Raw genomic sequence first — 18,413 nt, 5'->3', positions numbered from 1 at the left:
CTTATTAACTCACCCAAGAAAAATAAAAATACATAAAGCTTGCTACAAAATGTGAAAAACAGATTGTTCACTGTTTATATTGCAGTGAAGTAAAAAAACAGGACTTCAGCACGTGACGCGCTATATACAACAGCATGAATCCCTGCCCCAAAGAGCACAGCCCTCAGTGCCCTCCCAATTCATCATTCCTGCATCATCCTCAGGTGCTGGACATCCTGCTGTCTACAGCTGTGCTTCACCTCCCCATCCTCCAGCCAACTCAGGGCATCCAGTGGCTGAGTGGGAACTGCTTCACTGCCACCAGACCTGTTTCTCTCAAGGCCACATCAAGGATAGGCCAAGGACACCAGCCTGACGAGCGCTTTTGTAGAAAGCATTGCTTGAAGGTGTTGGTGTTGCACAGCTTTTGACATGGTTTATAACTGCTATAAGCTGTACCCCCTAACTCTGCTTCATCTGTTATTAAAGTGTCTGCTATTTATTAACTGGTTCCAAAGTTCACCCATGAATAGATCCTCACTATAACATGGCATTTTAAAAGGGTTATCTACAGAAGCAAACTCCAGCTGGACTGCAACTGGTTCTCTGTGCTACCCTCTGCTGATACGTACCTGAGGCACTCTGGTTTGAGGCAGGTGCTGCCACTTCCTGCAAACCTTACCAGCACCCTGGGAGAAGCTATCACCTGACTACGCTTCCAGACTACTTTTGTACACAGTGTAAAGAAAGCACCTGGCCTTAAAAATACATGTCCTCCTCAAATCTCAGCGCACAGCAGGAAACTATGAACATGCTCTTAGTTGTAAATGTGGAGAGAGAAACAATTTCTTACACAAACTTTGAAAACATGCTTGTAAATCAAGCAGAAGAACATTTCGTCACTTCTGCAATATCAAAGTCATACTGCAGGGCAGAAAATGAGCAAGAATGTAATGAAAAAACTATCTAGTTGTAATTAATTTATGGACGATTGGCTTCTGGCTTGATTACTCATTGTAAGCTATCACTCTTTCACAAGTCTGCTGCAAGCAGGTGTGACATGCCGATTTTTTCCCCCTCTCTCCTAAATGAAGCTATTTGTTGCTTTCCAGCATGATAGACTTGTCAAAGAGGCAAAGATCATCTGCCTGCCCCAGGCTCTGTAGAGGAGCTCACCACCACCAGCTGGCCTGCTCGTTCCTACCTCCTTGGCTCCCAATACAAACCATCACACTCAGACTGGCAGGTGCACAAAAATGCAATATTCCTCTCCTGTTCTGCAGCTCTTCTGTGTCGTAACTTCTCTGCCTTAGAAATCTTCTAACGCAGAACTGGTTGACATAGATGTGTAATGGAGAAAGTGGTAGATTTTCACGCTTACACAGGTAATCGGAATGTGAAAGAGCTGAACATGCTGAGCATCAGCACAGATATTAACCGTAGTCCTAAATCAAACACTTGTACATATGCATAATTTTTGCCTATTATTAATAACCTTGTTTATAGCCTAAAAAACGGTCTGTCAAAGTTTCACCTGTGAAGTTAAACACCTGTGGAACTCCACACATTATCAAGAACTTAGATGAAAACTTGAAGAATTTTGGGCAGCCGTTTTCATTGTTCATCCTTAAGTTATGTCTTTACTTCTGCATAATTAACCCAATTCTGACGGGGCAAAGCTGGTGGTAAGAAGTGCTGCGGTCTTTTGTGACATTTGTGCTCACAAAACCAAGGCCCTGTCCAGCCGGCAGGAAAAATAAACCTACAAACATCAGCAGGTGGAAAGCACACCTGCTCTTGCACAAGCCTCCCTCCCTAAGCTGTTTTCTCTGTATTTTACCTCCCTGGAGCTGATTATTCATGCATGGTGTGGGGATGGGGGGGTGAAACAAAGTGGCAAAAAGGTCTTTTTTGTTTGTTTGTTTTTTAAATTGTCCTAGTGTCTAAAACCAAACCCAGAGAATCACTTACAGAAGTGACTGAAAAATGAGCCCAGCTGTAACAATACAGCGTGAAATAATTTCTTACTGTTCAGTGAAGAAACCCCTAGCTCTAAGAATGGCTGAACATGTTTTGTTGCAGCCTTTGACAAGAAGTCTGAGGGGTTTTTTTTTTTTTAATTGAAAAAAATGAAAAAACAAAAACAAATAAAACCAAAACCAACCAATCAACAATCATTAAAAAAAAATCCAGAAAGTTTGAAAAGCAGCAACCGCATGAAAACAGACATTTCTTGCCGTCTGGCATGCAATTCATGTTAGGCATTAGTGTTTAAAACACCGCTTAGTTCTGTTAGGGTTTCATAGCCCAGGGAGTGGGGTGGATGTCGGACTCAGCTCTGAAACGCCTGTCCTCCATAGTTTTGGTAGCTGAGTTTTGTGGCAGTGAAGGGCCAAGCTACATCTTGTAACAACCCTGCAGCCTCACATGCCTTCCTGCATTTCTGTCATTCTCTCTGCTAAGCGCTGGGACAATTCGTGGTTTAATGCTTTGTTTTCTCCCCCTGTTGTGGTCCTGGTTCAAAGCTAATGTCTGCTAATTGCTTTCATGCAACTATGCTGAAAGTGCTGGAACACAGCAGGAGAGCAAGAGCCATCTGGAACAACGGACCAGCGAAATCAAGCCTGAGCATCTCTAATACCAGCAATAAGGTAACTGCTAGAACAGGGGCTTGATTTTCAAATCTCCAGAGAAGGCTGAAAAGCTGTCTGCTTAAAAAGAAATGAAACAAACCCCACAGACTCCTTAGACTTAAAAATGAAACCCGTTTTTGGTTCACGTTACTGTGAAAACAATCCACAGATCTCCTCAGCTCTGTTCCAGAGCACAGCTGGGCTTCAGATCGGCCTAGTGCCAAGTTCGCCTTATTCCTCAAAGCAAACCATGCTTTTGCAATCCAGGTTATTTCCAAAGGTGCTCAGCAGATTTAGTTGGTCAGTTCTTGTTAACGCTAATAGAAATGGTCTGTGCCCAAATTGCCTTGGTGGCTTCTGAAGAACCCACTCATGGAACACAAACCAAATGCTCTGAAACTGAGAGCAGAGCTCTGAGGCCTGGCACACAGAGACCACCTCCTTTGTGCCGGGGATGCCTGCTGCCACCGTTGAGGGCTGCTTCCTCCCGTCCACATAACCGAGCACGTAACTTCATCACAGATTACTTATATAGTATAAAGCAAGTTAAAATGTGGGCCAGAAGTCACTCACTTCAGCAGGCTACTGATTTCAAGCAGCGCGGTAACAGAAGAGCACAGCTGGGCTCTTTGGGGCAAGGATGAGGAAGATGCGAGGCTCCCCACGCAGCTCAGTCCCCGTGAACACGCTGCATGGCACGGGTAAGAGGCTGGGCGATCACCCGGAGTCACACGGGCTGGCTCTGCCACTGCACCCAGGGAACAGAGGTCGAGTCCGTGCAGAGCACAGACGTATGACAGGATACAAATCGCTCACCTGCGTTCTCAAGTTTTAACTTGAAGGAGAAAAATTCCCTGTGAACATGCATAGAAATGCTTGTGGTAACAACCCAGATGGGAAGGAGCAAAGGAATGCTTAAACTCTTGTTAAATGCAAGTCATTCCTTCGTCACCCAGGATTATTCATGGGAACACTGAGCTAGTGACATTTCAGTCACAGCGGAGGGGATTTCCTCCTCCATGTACCAGCCACGGAGTGGGGCCATGTCAGAGCTCGCTGACCCAGGGCTCAGTCCCACGGGACCCCTTCTGAGGGCTGCTGCCACCTCCAGGGGTGCAGGGCCTTCTGCACAGAGCGCGGGTGATGGCAGGGTGCACATCCCCACAGCACCCCTCCTGCCCTACTGGGACACAGCACCACGTGGGATTCAACTCTTACTGAAAATTTCTCCTGGCAGATCCCAGATCTGCTGACAGTGAGACAGCAGAGAGTGCTGGTAAACAGGAAGCAGGCAGAGGCTGGAGGGTAGCACTGTTACCTTGCACATGTACTCATACACACACATGTGAATTTAGAGGCCACCTCTTGCTCTTTTCTATCATGCCAGGCTACAACATGACTCAAGACGCACCAGCTGTGAACTGAGGGTGGCAGGGGAAAAGAGAGAGAGGGGGAAAGGAGACAGTTAGGGGGAAAGGAGACAGGAGGGCAGAGCAAGGCAACAACAAAATCCTCATGGCATGCCCGCATAGCAAGATGTAGCTCTGGTCTCTGACCTGAATGAACACTCATGAACCTGTGCAGGCTTCTGAGGGAATCACCAGGGCTTCATCAAGGAAGAAAGAAAGGGATAGAAGAGAGGGGTCCTAACACACATAAACAAAGAGCAGGGACCCCTAAAAGCAAGAACTTTTCTATGAGCAAAGGAATGAACGTGAAGGAGTGTGGGAGAACTGAAGTTAAAAGAAACTCAGTAAGAGACCAGACCAGCTCCACCACATCCCAGCATGATGCAGAAACCAAACAAAACGTCTCACTAGAGGCACACAGTTTCCCAACAGGCCCTGGCCAAAATCTGGGACTAGAAACTTCAAAGGAAGAGCAGAGCTTCCTTGGTCTCAAGCAGGAGGACCTTATCAACTCCTGTTTCTCAGGGTGGCCTCAGACTAAGGCCATGGTTACAATCTGAAGCCATGTTCTGTACGTGGTCATAAATGTCCCTCATCTGCAACCATAACACAACAGACCGATGGGATGCAAGGGACATCCTGATCTCCACACCTCTGGAAATCGCTGACATGGGAATGAACTAACACACAGGCCTTCAAAGAGAAGATTTTATGGACGCTTTTATACACATACACAAATATTTTAATATAATGGTAACTGAAATGTTATCCATATTCTTAGTACTGTCATAATTAACTAAAAAGTTTTTTTTTAAATTTTGTAAAAATGACATATTTTACACATCTTCTATTTACAATTGCAATATACTTAAATGTTATAAAACATCCACTCTGACTTTTAAAATATATGTATACTAGGACTTGGTATTAGATATATTATAATTTATAACAAACTTAGGGCTTGCTGTGTAGCTATCTGTTCAATGGAAACCTTGTAATCAGCCTGACTTAATAAAGACCGCTCAAAACCAAAAATCGACAACAACAACAAAAAGACAGGGAATGTGCAAATTTGGGGGCAGGCAAAAATAAAAATAATAAAAAAAAAATCAAGCTTGCAGTTTTAAAAAATATCACTGTGAAGACTTCCAATAAATTAAAATCATAACCCACAAATCCTTTTCCTGGTATTGTCCGTGATCAAATTATTTTTCAGTTCTATTAAACTAAAAGGAAAACAAAACAACAACAAAAAACAGGTCTTTCCAAGGCTGCACGTTCCCCATGCCTCAGTCAAGCATCAGGATTTGATGGAGTGGTTGCTGCTGGCACAGACGAGCTGGTTCTATTGATGACTCGTGAATATGTGCGCTCCATTCCTTGCTGTTTTGCTGAATCCTCCTTGTATGCAATCTTTTCGTATAAAAAAAAAAAAAAAAGAAAGAAAATATGCAACAGTTAGAGAGATCTGTATATCTCAGTTTCTGCAGTGCTTATTGTCTAACCAGTGATTTCCCACCTTTGGTTTATTACACAGGGGTGCTAAGGATCTGGCAGAGGGAGAGGATCTCTGCTGGGGGCCCAGCAGTGACCAGAGGCTGTTGTGAGAGGGAGGATGTCCTCTGAGCTGGGGATGAACTGTATGCCATTTGTCCCTGGCCACTCGTGCTATTACTGTGTCACGCAGCTCCTGGCACATTTTTTTTTTTTTGCATCAGGAGGAAGGCTCCTGTTGAGTTGCTCCACTGACCTCCCCAAGTTCATGACTAGGATGCTAACAACGCACGTCCCAACACTGGCACACTGGGCATGGATGATGCAGTGCACACACGCAGCTTTTTAAATTTTTTTTTTTTTTAAACTCCCCGAGCAAGGGAGTCATTAGACATGAAACTAAATGAACATAGCATGTAGAGAAACCTGCAAGTGAGCAAGCACATGACATTAAATGAAAAAATAGATTTAAGAAAAATGAACATACCACTTTTGGCTATAGTATTGAGGGAAATGTTAGACAGGGAAGAAGAGAAGCTGTATAAGCAAGGACCATGACAGAGCTGTCAGAAAAGAAAAACAAAAACAAAACGAGAAAAACACATGGTGATGAAAGAGTCACTATCAGTAGGTGAGCAAACAAAACCTTCTTGATTATGACAATGGCAAAGATGGCAAATCTTGTTGTTGTGGAGAACACAGTACAGTTACAATAGTGCCTCAAGCCTTCCAACTGCAAAATAAATATTTCAGCTACAATTTACAGTGTGTGATTTATCTGAGGCAATGCTCTGCTCAGAAGAGGAAGCTCATGCATTCCTTGCAAGAGGACTAGATTGTTCCCAAAAAGCCACACTGCTTAGAAAACTGTGCTGTCATTTGTAAGTACTCACAGGGCAAAAAGTGGGAAACTAGTTTTCAGCATGGATTTCCAAAGTCTGCTGACTTTGGTTAAGCAGATGTCAGTTTTGACTTTTGCTGGATGAACTCAGTGTTACATATTAACATAGTTATGTACAGGTAATTTTGTATTATTTAGTCTCTTCACTTACATGAAGAAAACTCAGAGCTCATTGATACAGATATAAATACAGGTGTGAATATTTAATAGGACTCGCTGAATATTTAATGCATGCTCAAACTCATGGGCTGCTCATGACTAATTTAAGTTGACCATTCATTTTCCATTTTTGTGGGGAACACAAGGAATATGTCTTCTGTACATTGAGTAGATAGCCAAAGTAACTTCCACAGGGGAGGCATGAACAGTGTGTAACAAATGATACCCTCAGTATAACAAAGAGATATTATTTACTATAAAATTACTGGAATGCTTGAGTTTCACAGATCTTTATGCACTGAAACAGGAAGAGAGCACAACTCACAACAGAGCAACCACCGAGCTTGACTCCCAACTGGCAGGCACCAAGGCCTCAAAGCAATTATAAAGGCTTATACCCTTTATACCCTGTGAAAAACTAGATTCATTCCACAGTAAGATTAACAATGGGACAAAAATTCTCATAAATCATTATTCTCCTCACACGTGAAGATGAATAATATAGCATGGTCCAATGGGGTAGAATCAGGCAGTTCCGGGAGATGCCATCACTGATACCACTGGTTAACGCTAATCTGTGCTATAGGCAACTGGAAATACAGTGCAGCTACTAGGGAATAAATATTTCTTGGGCACAATCTAAAGTGGCCTACTCATAACCATGAAGAGAAGCAATTGATCATGCTTTAATTTGCACTTACTGTGCAGAATAATTCAATTATTATTTCCATTAAAACAGAAAACATAGTAAAAATTATCTGCATAGACAAAGCAATGGAATAGTTGCCAGCGTGAACTTCAGTATTTCGGGATGCACTGCATTTAATTAATGCATGCTTATCTTTCTAAAGCTGCTAACAGTTGAAATGGAATTTTAACATGGCGTGTATTTTGACAGTGCACTTAAAAATAAGTCATTCTTGCTCTGAAAGTTGAATACAAACAGAAACTATAGAGATATAGTTATAAGCTCCAGTTATAAGCTAGGTCTTACAAACAATTTACTGCTTTAATTAAATATATCACAACTGTAGGATAAAGCATGCAAGCATAAAACACTAGTTTAACTGATTATCTTTCTATGCCTCTAGACCTCAGTCTGCAGTCTCATGAACGCTCTACTTTTCACTATCTAGCAAGATAGGCAGAAGACAAAATTTTTGTCAGAAAAGTAGATTAATTTTATATAATGCAGATGAATTTAAAAAGGATTGGAACTACGTGTTCTGAGTGACTGTTGCACTGCCGGATTTTACTTCTAGTATTTTGCTTTAGAGCTTCATTTGTCACTAGAAGAAACAGTCAGCTACCCTCATTCAGCCCCAGCCACCAGTAAATAGATGATCTAACCTGTTCATTCATAACTGCAGAGAGTTCGCTGAGCATATCCTTATAATGAGACTTCATTTCTCCCTGATATTCGAATTGGTCCTCCTTAATGAGGCGTTCGTTGACATCAAGAGCGTGCCCACATGCATCTGCAAATTGCCTACAAGCACAAAACCACAAAGAAAAACCATACAAATATTGCAGTAATGAAAAAAAAAAAAGCATATACACAACTATACCTCTTTTTTTCCTTGAAAATTATACCTTGTTAGAAATGAATTTCAGAAATCATCCTCAGATGAAGAGGAACGCTGGCTAATGGGATAGCCCAAAACTTCAGTAAATGCCTTCTTGAGAATGACGTGTAAGATAGAGTAAATGCAGATGTAAATCAGTGTGCTTCAAGTCAGCCTAATTTTGTGTCACACCACTCCTTACTCATAGTATGCAGAGGGTGGCAAGCCTAAATGTTTACCTGAAGATTTCCTTCAGAAGCTTAACTTGGTTATCAGGATATCTCTTCGCATTTGTTTCTTCCAGAAAAGCTCGAGCATAGGCCATTGGTCCAGCATTTACCTGGGGGAGAAATACACAGCTTAGGTGTAGAGAGCAGGTAGATTACTGTCCTCTCTTCTTTCATCCTAAGGCCTGGGGACTGGCTTCAGGCAAAGCTGTCCTGAAGAATATCAGAATCACTTCTCTTGCCATTTGGATGAAACCTGAAGAGTTTTACTGAGAAAAAGGGAGCTATAGTCAGCTTTGCACAAAGCACAGATCTCTGCTGGCCTTTGAAGGTGCTCAGCTTGTTAGCCATCTAGAAAACCATACATTTGAAGAAATTTCAACTAGAGCCCCAGGAATACATGCACCTCTCACCAACATCAACTTTTCTAACAGGAAACGACAAAACTAATCCAAAAAAAACTCCCTTTAAAGTATCTGCATTCTTGACTGTGTGACAAGTTTTATTCTCAAGTGACACAATAGTCTTTTTAGAAAGGTCTTAACATTTTTTTAGAGAAGATTTGACAGAAGTAGTTATGTTTGCACATAAATCTAATGCTCATCAACATCAGTGGAAAGCTTTCCACTGCCGTATGTTTTTTGAGCAGGTTCCAACAGCACTGGAAAACAAGATACAACCAGAAATATGAAATTGACAAAACAGGTCAGAAAGGATGAAAAACAGAATAAAGATTTAGGTAGATGCATTGAAGAGAAAAAAGGCAAATTTTCATTACCTTGACACTGACACTTCCTTGGAGTTTGAGCTGCAGTCGGATCATGTCCACTTCTTCCATTGTGCAAAGCTGATTGAGCTCTGAGACCTTTTTGGACATCTCATCAATCGCTACTTCGATAGGGTTCAACTCTGTGCTTGTTTGGCTTATGACTTGAATACGCTTCTTCACGTAGGGAAACAAGTGACTGGCTACTCGAAAGCAAGAAATGTATTAGCATCAAACGTATTACTCACCCAACAACAAGACAGTATTTAAGAAAACAAAACAAGTCAGTCAAAGGTTTAGATTGTGTTAACTTTGACAATGTCAATGTCTACAAACTGAGTTTTAATCATCAAATGAGCAATAGAATTCAGCAGGTCCAACCAGTTTTTTTTATTTTTTATAGACCTGGTACATTTGAAAAAAGCATTTCCTTTTGAAATCACCATTGTTTGCTGCTGAGCTCTGTCAGATCCACGTGGTTCTCACCTCTCAGATTCCAAAAGCTATCAATCATTCTTCTGAATCAAAGCACCAAACAATAAGCCCGTAATGAACTTCAAACACCTCAAGACATCCCATCAAACAAGTTTCAGCTGAATCAAGTACCACTCACCCACAGATGAACACATTATTGAAGCACCATCCTTAAAAAAGCAAGGAGTTAATTTTAGTATTCAACCTAAATACTACTTATGGGAGCTGGTAGAGGAACCATTCATCAATAAAACCATTCCTTCTAGTGAAGCCATTTTCACAGATCCGAAGGAGTTTGGCAGTGATACAGTATGGCACGTTGTCTAATATGAAATGTTTAATAACCTTTTCCTGACTGTCCTACACGCTTTGGAAGACCTCTTAAACTCCGTATATGCCCTCCTCCAGCAAGCACATGCTGCCAGGCAGCTCAGACCTAAAGGAACTCCATCATACAGGGTGGCTGTCTCCACAGACAGCAGGAAACCAAGGACTTCCAGAGCTAGAAGCACAAGTAACAACCAGGAATGGTAGAGAACCAGTGATCCACAGACTGCAGCCAGACCACACTCATCCTCTGCGCGATGCAGGCAGCAGGGCTTTGGAGCAGGGTGCCTAGCAGGTACTGTTCCAGCCACCCAGTACCTCCGGCCAAGCACAAAAAACTGCCATTATTCTTCCAGCTCTACCAGTAAGTAAGCCTTGTTTTCTTCTCAAACTAAAAGCATTTCTGCTTGCATAGGAAGCAAGTGAAAGTATTTGATTTTATCCAAAGGAAAAGAAGGTTTCCTTTACAGAAGAGCACTGAGCTGAGGGAGGTGCCAAAGGGAAAGCAGTGGGGAAGAGAAGGTCAAATTCCCAACTAACGCCAAAGATGGAGCCAGGCTAAGAACACTGGGAGCTGATGACATTGTGTAATAACCTAAGGGAATTATTTTGCTGGACAAACAACCCTCTCTGTTTTTGCCAGATGTACCATAACAGCTGCACTTTCAATTCAGAGAAGCTACCTGCTTCAGTACATACCTCAAAACACCAAGTGCTGCTCAAGCACTTAAAAAACCCCCCACACAAGCTACTCTTCCTTTCTTCTTCTTACAAGCAAAGCTGTGTCATGTAACAAGATGCCCCCAGACATCAGTGCCTCTTCTCTGACTTGCCAGAACAAAACTTTTAGGCAACTACGCCTATACCATAAGCAGCTTTCTTCATTTTGCCCTTTGGGGGAAGCACAAGCACAGAAGTCAGTGGGGAGCTGGATTTTATCACTCAGGAGCCTTTGCTGTGAACATCAGCCTCCCTGCTCGCTGCTGTTCATGAGAACAATGCTTCTGTCTCAGACGGTTTCTCATACTCCCAGCCAAAATTCAGACAGGTCAAGTTTCAGTAGTAGTTTCACAGAGATTTCAATCATGATAAGGAACTGAATGTTTTCTGTTTAACATGACTCACTAAGAACAGACATATCCAGTATTCCCTGCATTCCTGTCTTAAAACAGTGACTGCATCCACTGAGCTAAAAAGCTTACCTCTCACTTTTAAAAATACTGTATAATGCATCTTACTCCCATTTTGAACAAAAATCTTATCTACAAAGATTTACTCAGCAGAACAGGCACCCTACATTGCTTTTCCTTTGACTTGTTTATTATCAAAACAACAACGTGTCCGAGTGCTAAGCTGCCTACAGCAGAACCACTCCCAAATTCCATCACTGTAAGATGCTAATAATTAGGTAAAATAAGACAGCTGATGACTCCACGAATGAAAATAACCTTACATAGGATGGTCCTCAGGACTGTAAGGAAGAACATGCTTTGCAAATGGACACACTGAAAAAGATTATTTATCATTCTGTATAACATGCTGTGCCCACTGTCTGCAGAACACCTGGCATGTGAAACCTGCTGCGGGGCTTGACTGTCAAAGGCAGGGTTGGGAGGGGCAAAGCAGCAGCAGCAGACGTACTTGTCAGGATTGTGCGCCTCTTGCACTGCTCTTCCACGCCTCCGTGCTTTTTTCCTGAGAGTGTGAAAGGCGTTTCGAACACAAAGCGGTTGATGTTGTGATGCATTTCGAAGTCAGTCTTTCGATCTTCAGCTTCTTTCTCATCAAAAAAAGGTGTGACATACGTGACCTGAATATAGGCATATTTTGGATCCAGGTCTTTGGGGTTGACCTGTGTAACAGTGGCAAACATAATAAAATTCATTTAAGCATGACAAACTGCCAAGATGTCCATTATATTTCTGATGCTTTTATCTATCATGGCAATACAGATGAAAAAGTGAGACTTCCAAATGCAATCTTCAGACCACAAATTAATATAAACATTTCAAAACTAAGAGGCCTGTTAGAACAGTGGGCTTTTTGAACATAGCCAAAGGCAAAAGTGAATGAAAGATAAATGACAGAAAACAACCTGCTTCTGCATTACAGTAAATATCTGAGTGCCCTCTGCATGCACATGCAGGCATATGCTTGCTCTCTTCCTACGGACTGTGTTGCACCGCAACCAGTGCACAGGTTAGGGTCTTTTTTGATTACAAAACTAAGTCACACGCTGTTCACATTTGTTCAAAATACTGCTCACAAAACATGAACTGTGCACTCGCTTTTCCCCCGTGTACAGGAATCACATCTTTCTTACCTTGTTGGAATCCTGGATGATCTTCACATTATCTATTCCAAATTTGTCCGCATACAGTTTGAGCAGCCTCTGAGAGATCTCAGACAAGCCAGTTAATTTGGGTTCTTTATAGATATATTCTTTTCCTTCCTCTTCTTCAAAAAAACCCTGTTTGGAAAGAAATGGGAGGATATAGTGAACACAACAGGCAAGGCAAAGCCTAAATGGGGTGCTTACACCAGGCATCAAGGCTGTCCGTATGGAGCCTCCAGTATGCCATTTCCAGCACCTAAGATAAAGGCTTGCCTCTCTCCATCCTTGCAGATGCATACCTAGATGTCTGCATGTATACCGGTTTGGTGTCTCCTAAGTTACCCAGGAAATAACTCATACGCATCTATTCCTGTAGGAGATCTAGTTGTTCAAACAGTGACAGTGCTTCCTCTAGAATGCTGATGTGTGTTGTACAACAAAAGAAAAAACAACTAATGAAATAAAAACCTGGACATTTCACATTGTTTAGATGTGAATCATTTAGTTAAATTACCTATTTCTGAAGCACTATGCTATCAGACCATGAGCACAACAGCTCGGGGCGCACACAACTTGTCGCCTGCTAGAACAGCCCTCTGGCAGCCCCACGCCGATGGGCAGCGCTGTGGCACGGGGAGCTCCTGTCAACTGACCTGCATCTGCTCAGGGCTGCTAGAGGAAACTCTGGTGGCATCCTGAATGGCCATATGGAATTGCAGCATTTACAGATGCATTAGTAAATGATTTTCATTTGAAAAGAAAAAAAAAGAAAAAAAAGTCACGCAGACTATGTTCCTTTGTCAAAAAGCTCAGTCTTGTTAGGGTCATTTACTTATTGCACTGGGTACATGTGGCAGAGCTTTAATGAAAGGCTCTACTGAAGAACTGAACAAGAACCTGGCAGACTTCAGAAGAAATGCCGAAAAATAAGAGCATCGCATCACACGCAGGTGAGACACTCAGCTGCTACAAGATGGACAAGTACATCACACACTAGGGGAGCAGCTCTCCCAGCTGAGCAGAAAGCAGCAGCTGACCCATTAAGAAGGACTGGATTTATCCCAACACCACGGGCAGCACCAGCCCTCCTTCTAAGTTTTCATATGCCACTGATGAAATTTGGCAGTGTTAAATACTGCAGCTGTCCCCAGACACTCCTCCTTTCACCTTAATGCAAAGTGACCCAGAGGAAGATTCCTGAAGCTGCAGGGATAGAAAAGAAAAGAAAGACAGCATTAATGATGCCAGACCCAAGGCCCTTTAAACTTAACGTGATGCAGCTTGGACAGGTAATTCTATGACATGCCTTAGCAAATTGTGATCTGTTGAAAACCAGAGAAACACAAGTGAATGAAGTCAGGCGATCTGCCAAAATCTGTTGCAGGTATTCATCCGAAAAAAAAACACCAGCCCTTTCATGTGCAAGTGTATTCCAAACTTTGGTTGCTAAAATTATAAATCAGGCAAGTGTTTAAAAAGATATACAGAATTATGACAAATCAGCTAGAAATTCTGATGTTTGTTTAGGAACAAAACCCTGAGCTTTGTTTTAGCAGGGCTTGACAAATATGTGCATCTGCAGTCAGGACAAGGGGCAAGAAAACCATCTTTGTTAATTTGGCAAGTGCCAAGAGCACTGTGAGCATTACCGAAAACAAGTGACTAATAGCAGCACCAGCAGCTTGTCTGATAGCATCTTAATTAGCCTCACCGTGACCTTCTAACATTGTGCCATTCTTAACAATATTATCAATTAAACTCTATAGGCTTGTGAAGATCCACACACAGATAATTGGAGAACAAATCTAGAGCTCAAAAGCTGACACCCTATAAACATTTACTGAGCTAGGCAGGCAACTGACTTTTTATTGATTTCACTGAGAAAATCTGCAGGATCAAAACCTGGTTTCTGATCTTGTTTCCCTTGAAGAAAGACCACTATGTGAAAATAGCTGAAAAAGTCATTACTTTCATGCAATCATACTCAAACACACTGCTCAGGATTGCTTCTGTCAAAAAACATCTGTTTTCTGTTACCATTCGATGCTTTTAACAAACAACAACAAAGCAAACAGCAAAAACTGTTTTCCAAATTAATCACAGAGCAAGCTAAAATATAGCTTATCTTCTTATCCTAGATGCTGTTTCTGTGTATGTTTGCACGTTGCAAGACAATGTTTATAGGTAAACGCCAAATCTCTGTGCTGATGCTGCATACATAGCACACTAGGATGACATCTGTGTTAATGGCTTTGCTTGGGAAGAAAAAAAAAAGCAATACTCCCCCCAAATAAACAACTAACAGATTTAGTCTTGTCTCTAATGCAGGGGATATCATTTAAGTACATATTCCCTGCAGTATTTCAGCTGACAAGTGACAAGCAGAAGTTAATTGTGAGCTATAAATACTCGTGTCTGCCATATGCTATATGTCTGGCAAAGACTATTGAAAGCAAGATTAAATACTTTTTAGGAGCCAAATATCCTCCAATTCAAGGATTTTGAAATATTAAGCAGCCAGGGTCACATTATCAATGCATATCCCTAGACTATTTTCACACTGGCTGTTTTTGCACTGTAAGAACAATGCAGCCTTGCAGATGAAAATCATTACGTGGAGCAGCTGAATGTAACGGAAGGGAGAACAACTTCATGGACGGTAGGTGATTGGTTTCCACTGAGCTCTGATGTGCCGAGAGTCAAGCTGTGACCCAGGACTGTCAGCATGGGAGCGCTGGAAGGGCCCTTCTTCCTCCTTGTACGGCCGCAGGTGCAGCCCTTGAAGCTCGCAGTAAATCTGAGGCCCTTCTCTGCCCTTTGCTGGAAAAGCACACGCCGTTCCCACAGCAGGATTCTGAGGTAAAGTCTTCTGCCTCTTCTAAGGTGACCTTTATGCAGGCCAGGTGCACGCGGGTGGGAAAAGATATTGCTGGCTTACGTGGGCTAAAATTGGCTAATGGTCCAAACCCTACCGCAGCAAGCATGCCCCCACTAGAGTGAGAGAGGAAAACATCCCCACAACACGTTTGCCTTAGCACCAGAGACGACCTAGCCTTCAATCTTTTTTGCATATTATCCTGTTCTACTGTCAGATCTGGACATTGTGATTCTGCCCCATCTTAATAACAGCACAAAACTATTGCAGTTCCAAACAGAGGTGCTCAGCAGCACCTGGCTGTTGGGTGTCTAGGAAGACAGTGGGCTTGTTGCACTCTTTGGTAAGGAAGCTATTCCAGCTGTTTTATCACATTTGGAAAAGGGAACACACCCTGTGATCTTCAGACATAAACCTGCAGTCATCCTACCGCTGTAAAAATCTGCCCTCCAACTTCCAGAGCTTGCACAGATGGGAGGACAAAACCTCAGCTAACACTGCGCTGAACTGTGTCTCGAATGTTCTTTGCTTATCAGCACAATACAAGTTTTCAGCTATTCAACATACTTAGCAGCTGATTTTTTTTTTTTTTTTTAATTCAACAAAGATCTTGACTTCTCAGAACACATCTGTGAATAAAATCATGGTCCCTGGCCCATAGCAAGTGCGGCCACTTGGTGGTGCAATGAGATGCTGCCACCGAAGGCCCATAGCAGTTTGCAGCCCGAAACAGCAGCTGCCATGAAACCCGTCTCTCTGAAGCAGCAAATAAAGCTCGCTGGTGACATCCTTCCTAAGGAACAGACTCATTCGACTCGTCCTTCCAGAGGGTCCCTAAAACAGTGTAGTAACCCAACACCACCTCTGCCTTTGCGTGAAGAACCATTTCTAGGTACAGCTGCAGATTTCCTTTTTCCACTAAGAACCAAGCCCCCAAATTCTACCTTGCTGACGCTGCAAAATACAAACAGTATTTGCAATATTCTTTTATTCTTTAATTACTTTCGTTGTAGTTTTTGTTACAATTAAGAAATACCAATGTTTAATGTTCACAAAGCAGAACATATATTTATTGATACAATTATTAATGACTGCACGTGTAATGACACAGTTTTTAAACATGTATGCTTACAGTTATATCTACCCACATTTTTTTTTTTTTTAAATAGAGCTATGTGCCTATAAGACTGAAAAGGAATCCCATACCTGCATATTGAGTGTCCTTCTGTGGCATTTCCCTTGTAGTGGCCTAAGCAGAGCGATTCATGTTGGTAACTAGTAAAACCTGCAACCATTAGCTTTTGGAAGCAAGTGTGCAGTCTGCCTTCAACACAGACAAGAGAATAGTTCGTAATGATGTAAATGAACTGGCCACTGAAACTGCTTTCAGCGTGGAGGCCTACAAGTACACTTGGCAGCAGAAGGAACAAAAGTCCCCATGCCTTTCCACCTGCACAGCCAAAGTGGAAGCAAGTGGCACAAGGGAAAAGGGACTTGCCAAAACACAGAAAGGAAACTTTCTGGATGGAAAATTGCACAGTAAGTGGGAACACATGATTCTCCCTCCTTCCCCTTCCTGGTCAAGGCTCATCTGTAACTCTAACACCTGATGTGGTGCTTTGTGTATTGCTACGTCTTCCTTGATCAGCTCTGCACATTCAGTGCTATTATCCTTGGCAAATGAGGCACCAGTAATGTTGATGGGAATTATCTACCTTCAATTATTTGCACTGTGCCATACGCTTTAGTCACTATGCCTCTGCAAGGAGCAATACAGAGCAGTCCCACTTTCTACCACATAAAATCTCATCTGCAAAAGGAAATGAAGGAGCTGTGCTTGTTTGCATTTAGAGCTCAGTATTCATATGCACCAGGGAATAAACCGAGCAATACACAGCTATGAAAAAGTCATATGCTTTAGAGCACTAAAGCTGTTTAAATGAAGTTGCCCTTGTGGCACTGGCAGCTGAAGAGTCTTTGTGCTGTAACAGATTTTAACCCAGTTGAGCAGAACTGCTGCAGCTCAGTTACCCACTTACAGGTAGCTTTAAGCCATGGACTTGGCCTCTGGGGAGAGATGCATGTACCTGCACTGTCTCAGGGACAGCCCTGGCAAGAAGCTGGAAGCAGAGTCCCATTTCCCCCCTCCACTGCCCCCATCTTGAGGAAGGGCGTACAGAAAACTCTACCCTTCTTCAGGTAGAGCAGCTTGCTTTCTTGCATTTGGCAAGCTTTGCAGATTTGCAGGAAGAGCCAGGACTCACCATTCCCCTCTGACTCCCAATTTGCTTGCTCCTACAGGGGAATACTGGGCCTGTGGTTGCACCCTGCTGAGGGTGCTCCAATTACCACTGCCACTGACTGCAGACTGACAGCAGCCTTCCTCTCTGGAGCTGCTGCACAGGCCAGAAACACAGTCTTGCATTCAAACAGCATTAGTGCGACACTGAGTTTTTCAACAGAGAAACACGGGGTCCAATCCTGCACCCAGTGAAGCTGAGAGAGAAACCGTCACTGAGATGAGGTGGCAGCATTGAGCCTCACAGTGCACACAACATGGTGACAGCTACAGCGTTGTAATTTGGGTAGCTGAACAAACAAAAATTAGTTTGCAGGATGCAACGATGAATGGAACAACGTTATTTCATCTGCCACAAACCAAAGAATCAGGAGCGCAGGAAAGTTAATGTTAAGTAACAGTACAGGGAAGGATGGAGGATGTGTGAGAAGAATTAAACAAAACATGCAACTAGACTTACCACAGCCTTGAATAAGACCAAAAGGAGAAAAGAGCAAATTTCTGCATTAAAATCCAATTAGCAAACAGAATGATTCACATCAATCTGTTGTTTACACACCGTTTTATTTTAGAGTAAAGTATGCTTGCTAAAAACAGGTCTTAAAAGAACATGCTGGATTGCTACACTGGTTTGTAGTGGAAGAAAGCACAAAATAATGCTTTGAGGATGCTGAAGCACAGCAGAGGGAATAAAACTACTCTACAGTATATTGCACAGAATCAGAGGTGGCCTGAAAGCAGAAGTCAGTCAGCAAGAAACATAACAAAACATCTACTGCATACTGCTCATTTTAAACTTTATTAGAAGAGAGGGCCATATGTGGAAGATGCTTTACCTGGTTTCACTTAAGTTTTATTCTGAAAAAAACTTGCCCTACCCCTGTCTCAGCTTTGCTTGCTGATATCAAGAACTAAAGCTGATGTACGTCTGCTCTCCATTGCACCACTAACCCACATCGGTTTACACAGA

General features: G+C 42.5%; 1 protein-coding gene across 13 annotated transcripts in view; it reads right to left on the bottom strand.

Annotated features, from left to right (window-relative positions):
- Positions 1-4,715: 4,715 nt before the first annotated feature.
- DOCK10 (dedicator of cytokinesis 10) overlaps positions 4,716-18,413 on the bottom strand; it is a 152,052-nt gene continuing 138,354 nt past the window's right edge. For all 13 annotated transcript variants that reach the window (XM_083848558.1, XM_083848557.1, XM_083848550.1 and 10 more), the window contains 6 exons: positions 12,258-12,404; positions 11,576-11,786; positions 9,146-9,336; positions 8,380-8,480; positions 7,926-8,064; positions 4,716-5,434 (listed from right to left, as the gene is read on the bottom strand). In XM_083848558.1, coding sequence (XP_083704684.1) covers positions 5,315-5,434; positions 7,926-8,064; positions 8,380-8,480; positions 9,146-9,336; positions 11,576-11,786; positions 12,258-12,404 — 909 coding nt within the window. In that variant the 3' untranslated portion in view covers positions 4,716-5,314. The remainder of the gene's footprint in view (positions 5,435-7,925; positions 8,065-8,379; positions 8,481-9,145; positions 9,337-11,575; positions 11,787-12,257; positions 12,405-18,413) is intronic.

The sequence above is a fragment of the Anser anser genome, assembly GCF_964211835.1.
Source record: "Anser anser genome assembly, chromosome: 9".
NCBI classification, from domain to species: domain Eukaryota; kingdom Metazoa; phylum Chordata; class Aves; order Anseriformes; family Anatidae; genus Anser; species Anser anser.
The sequence above is the reverse complement of the archived record's forward strand: the minus strand, read 5'-3'. Positions and strand labels throughout refer to the sequence as shown.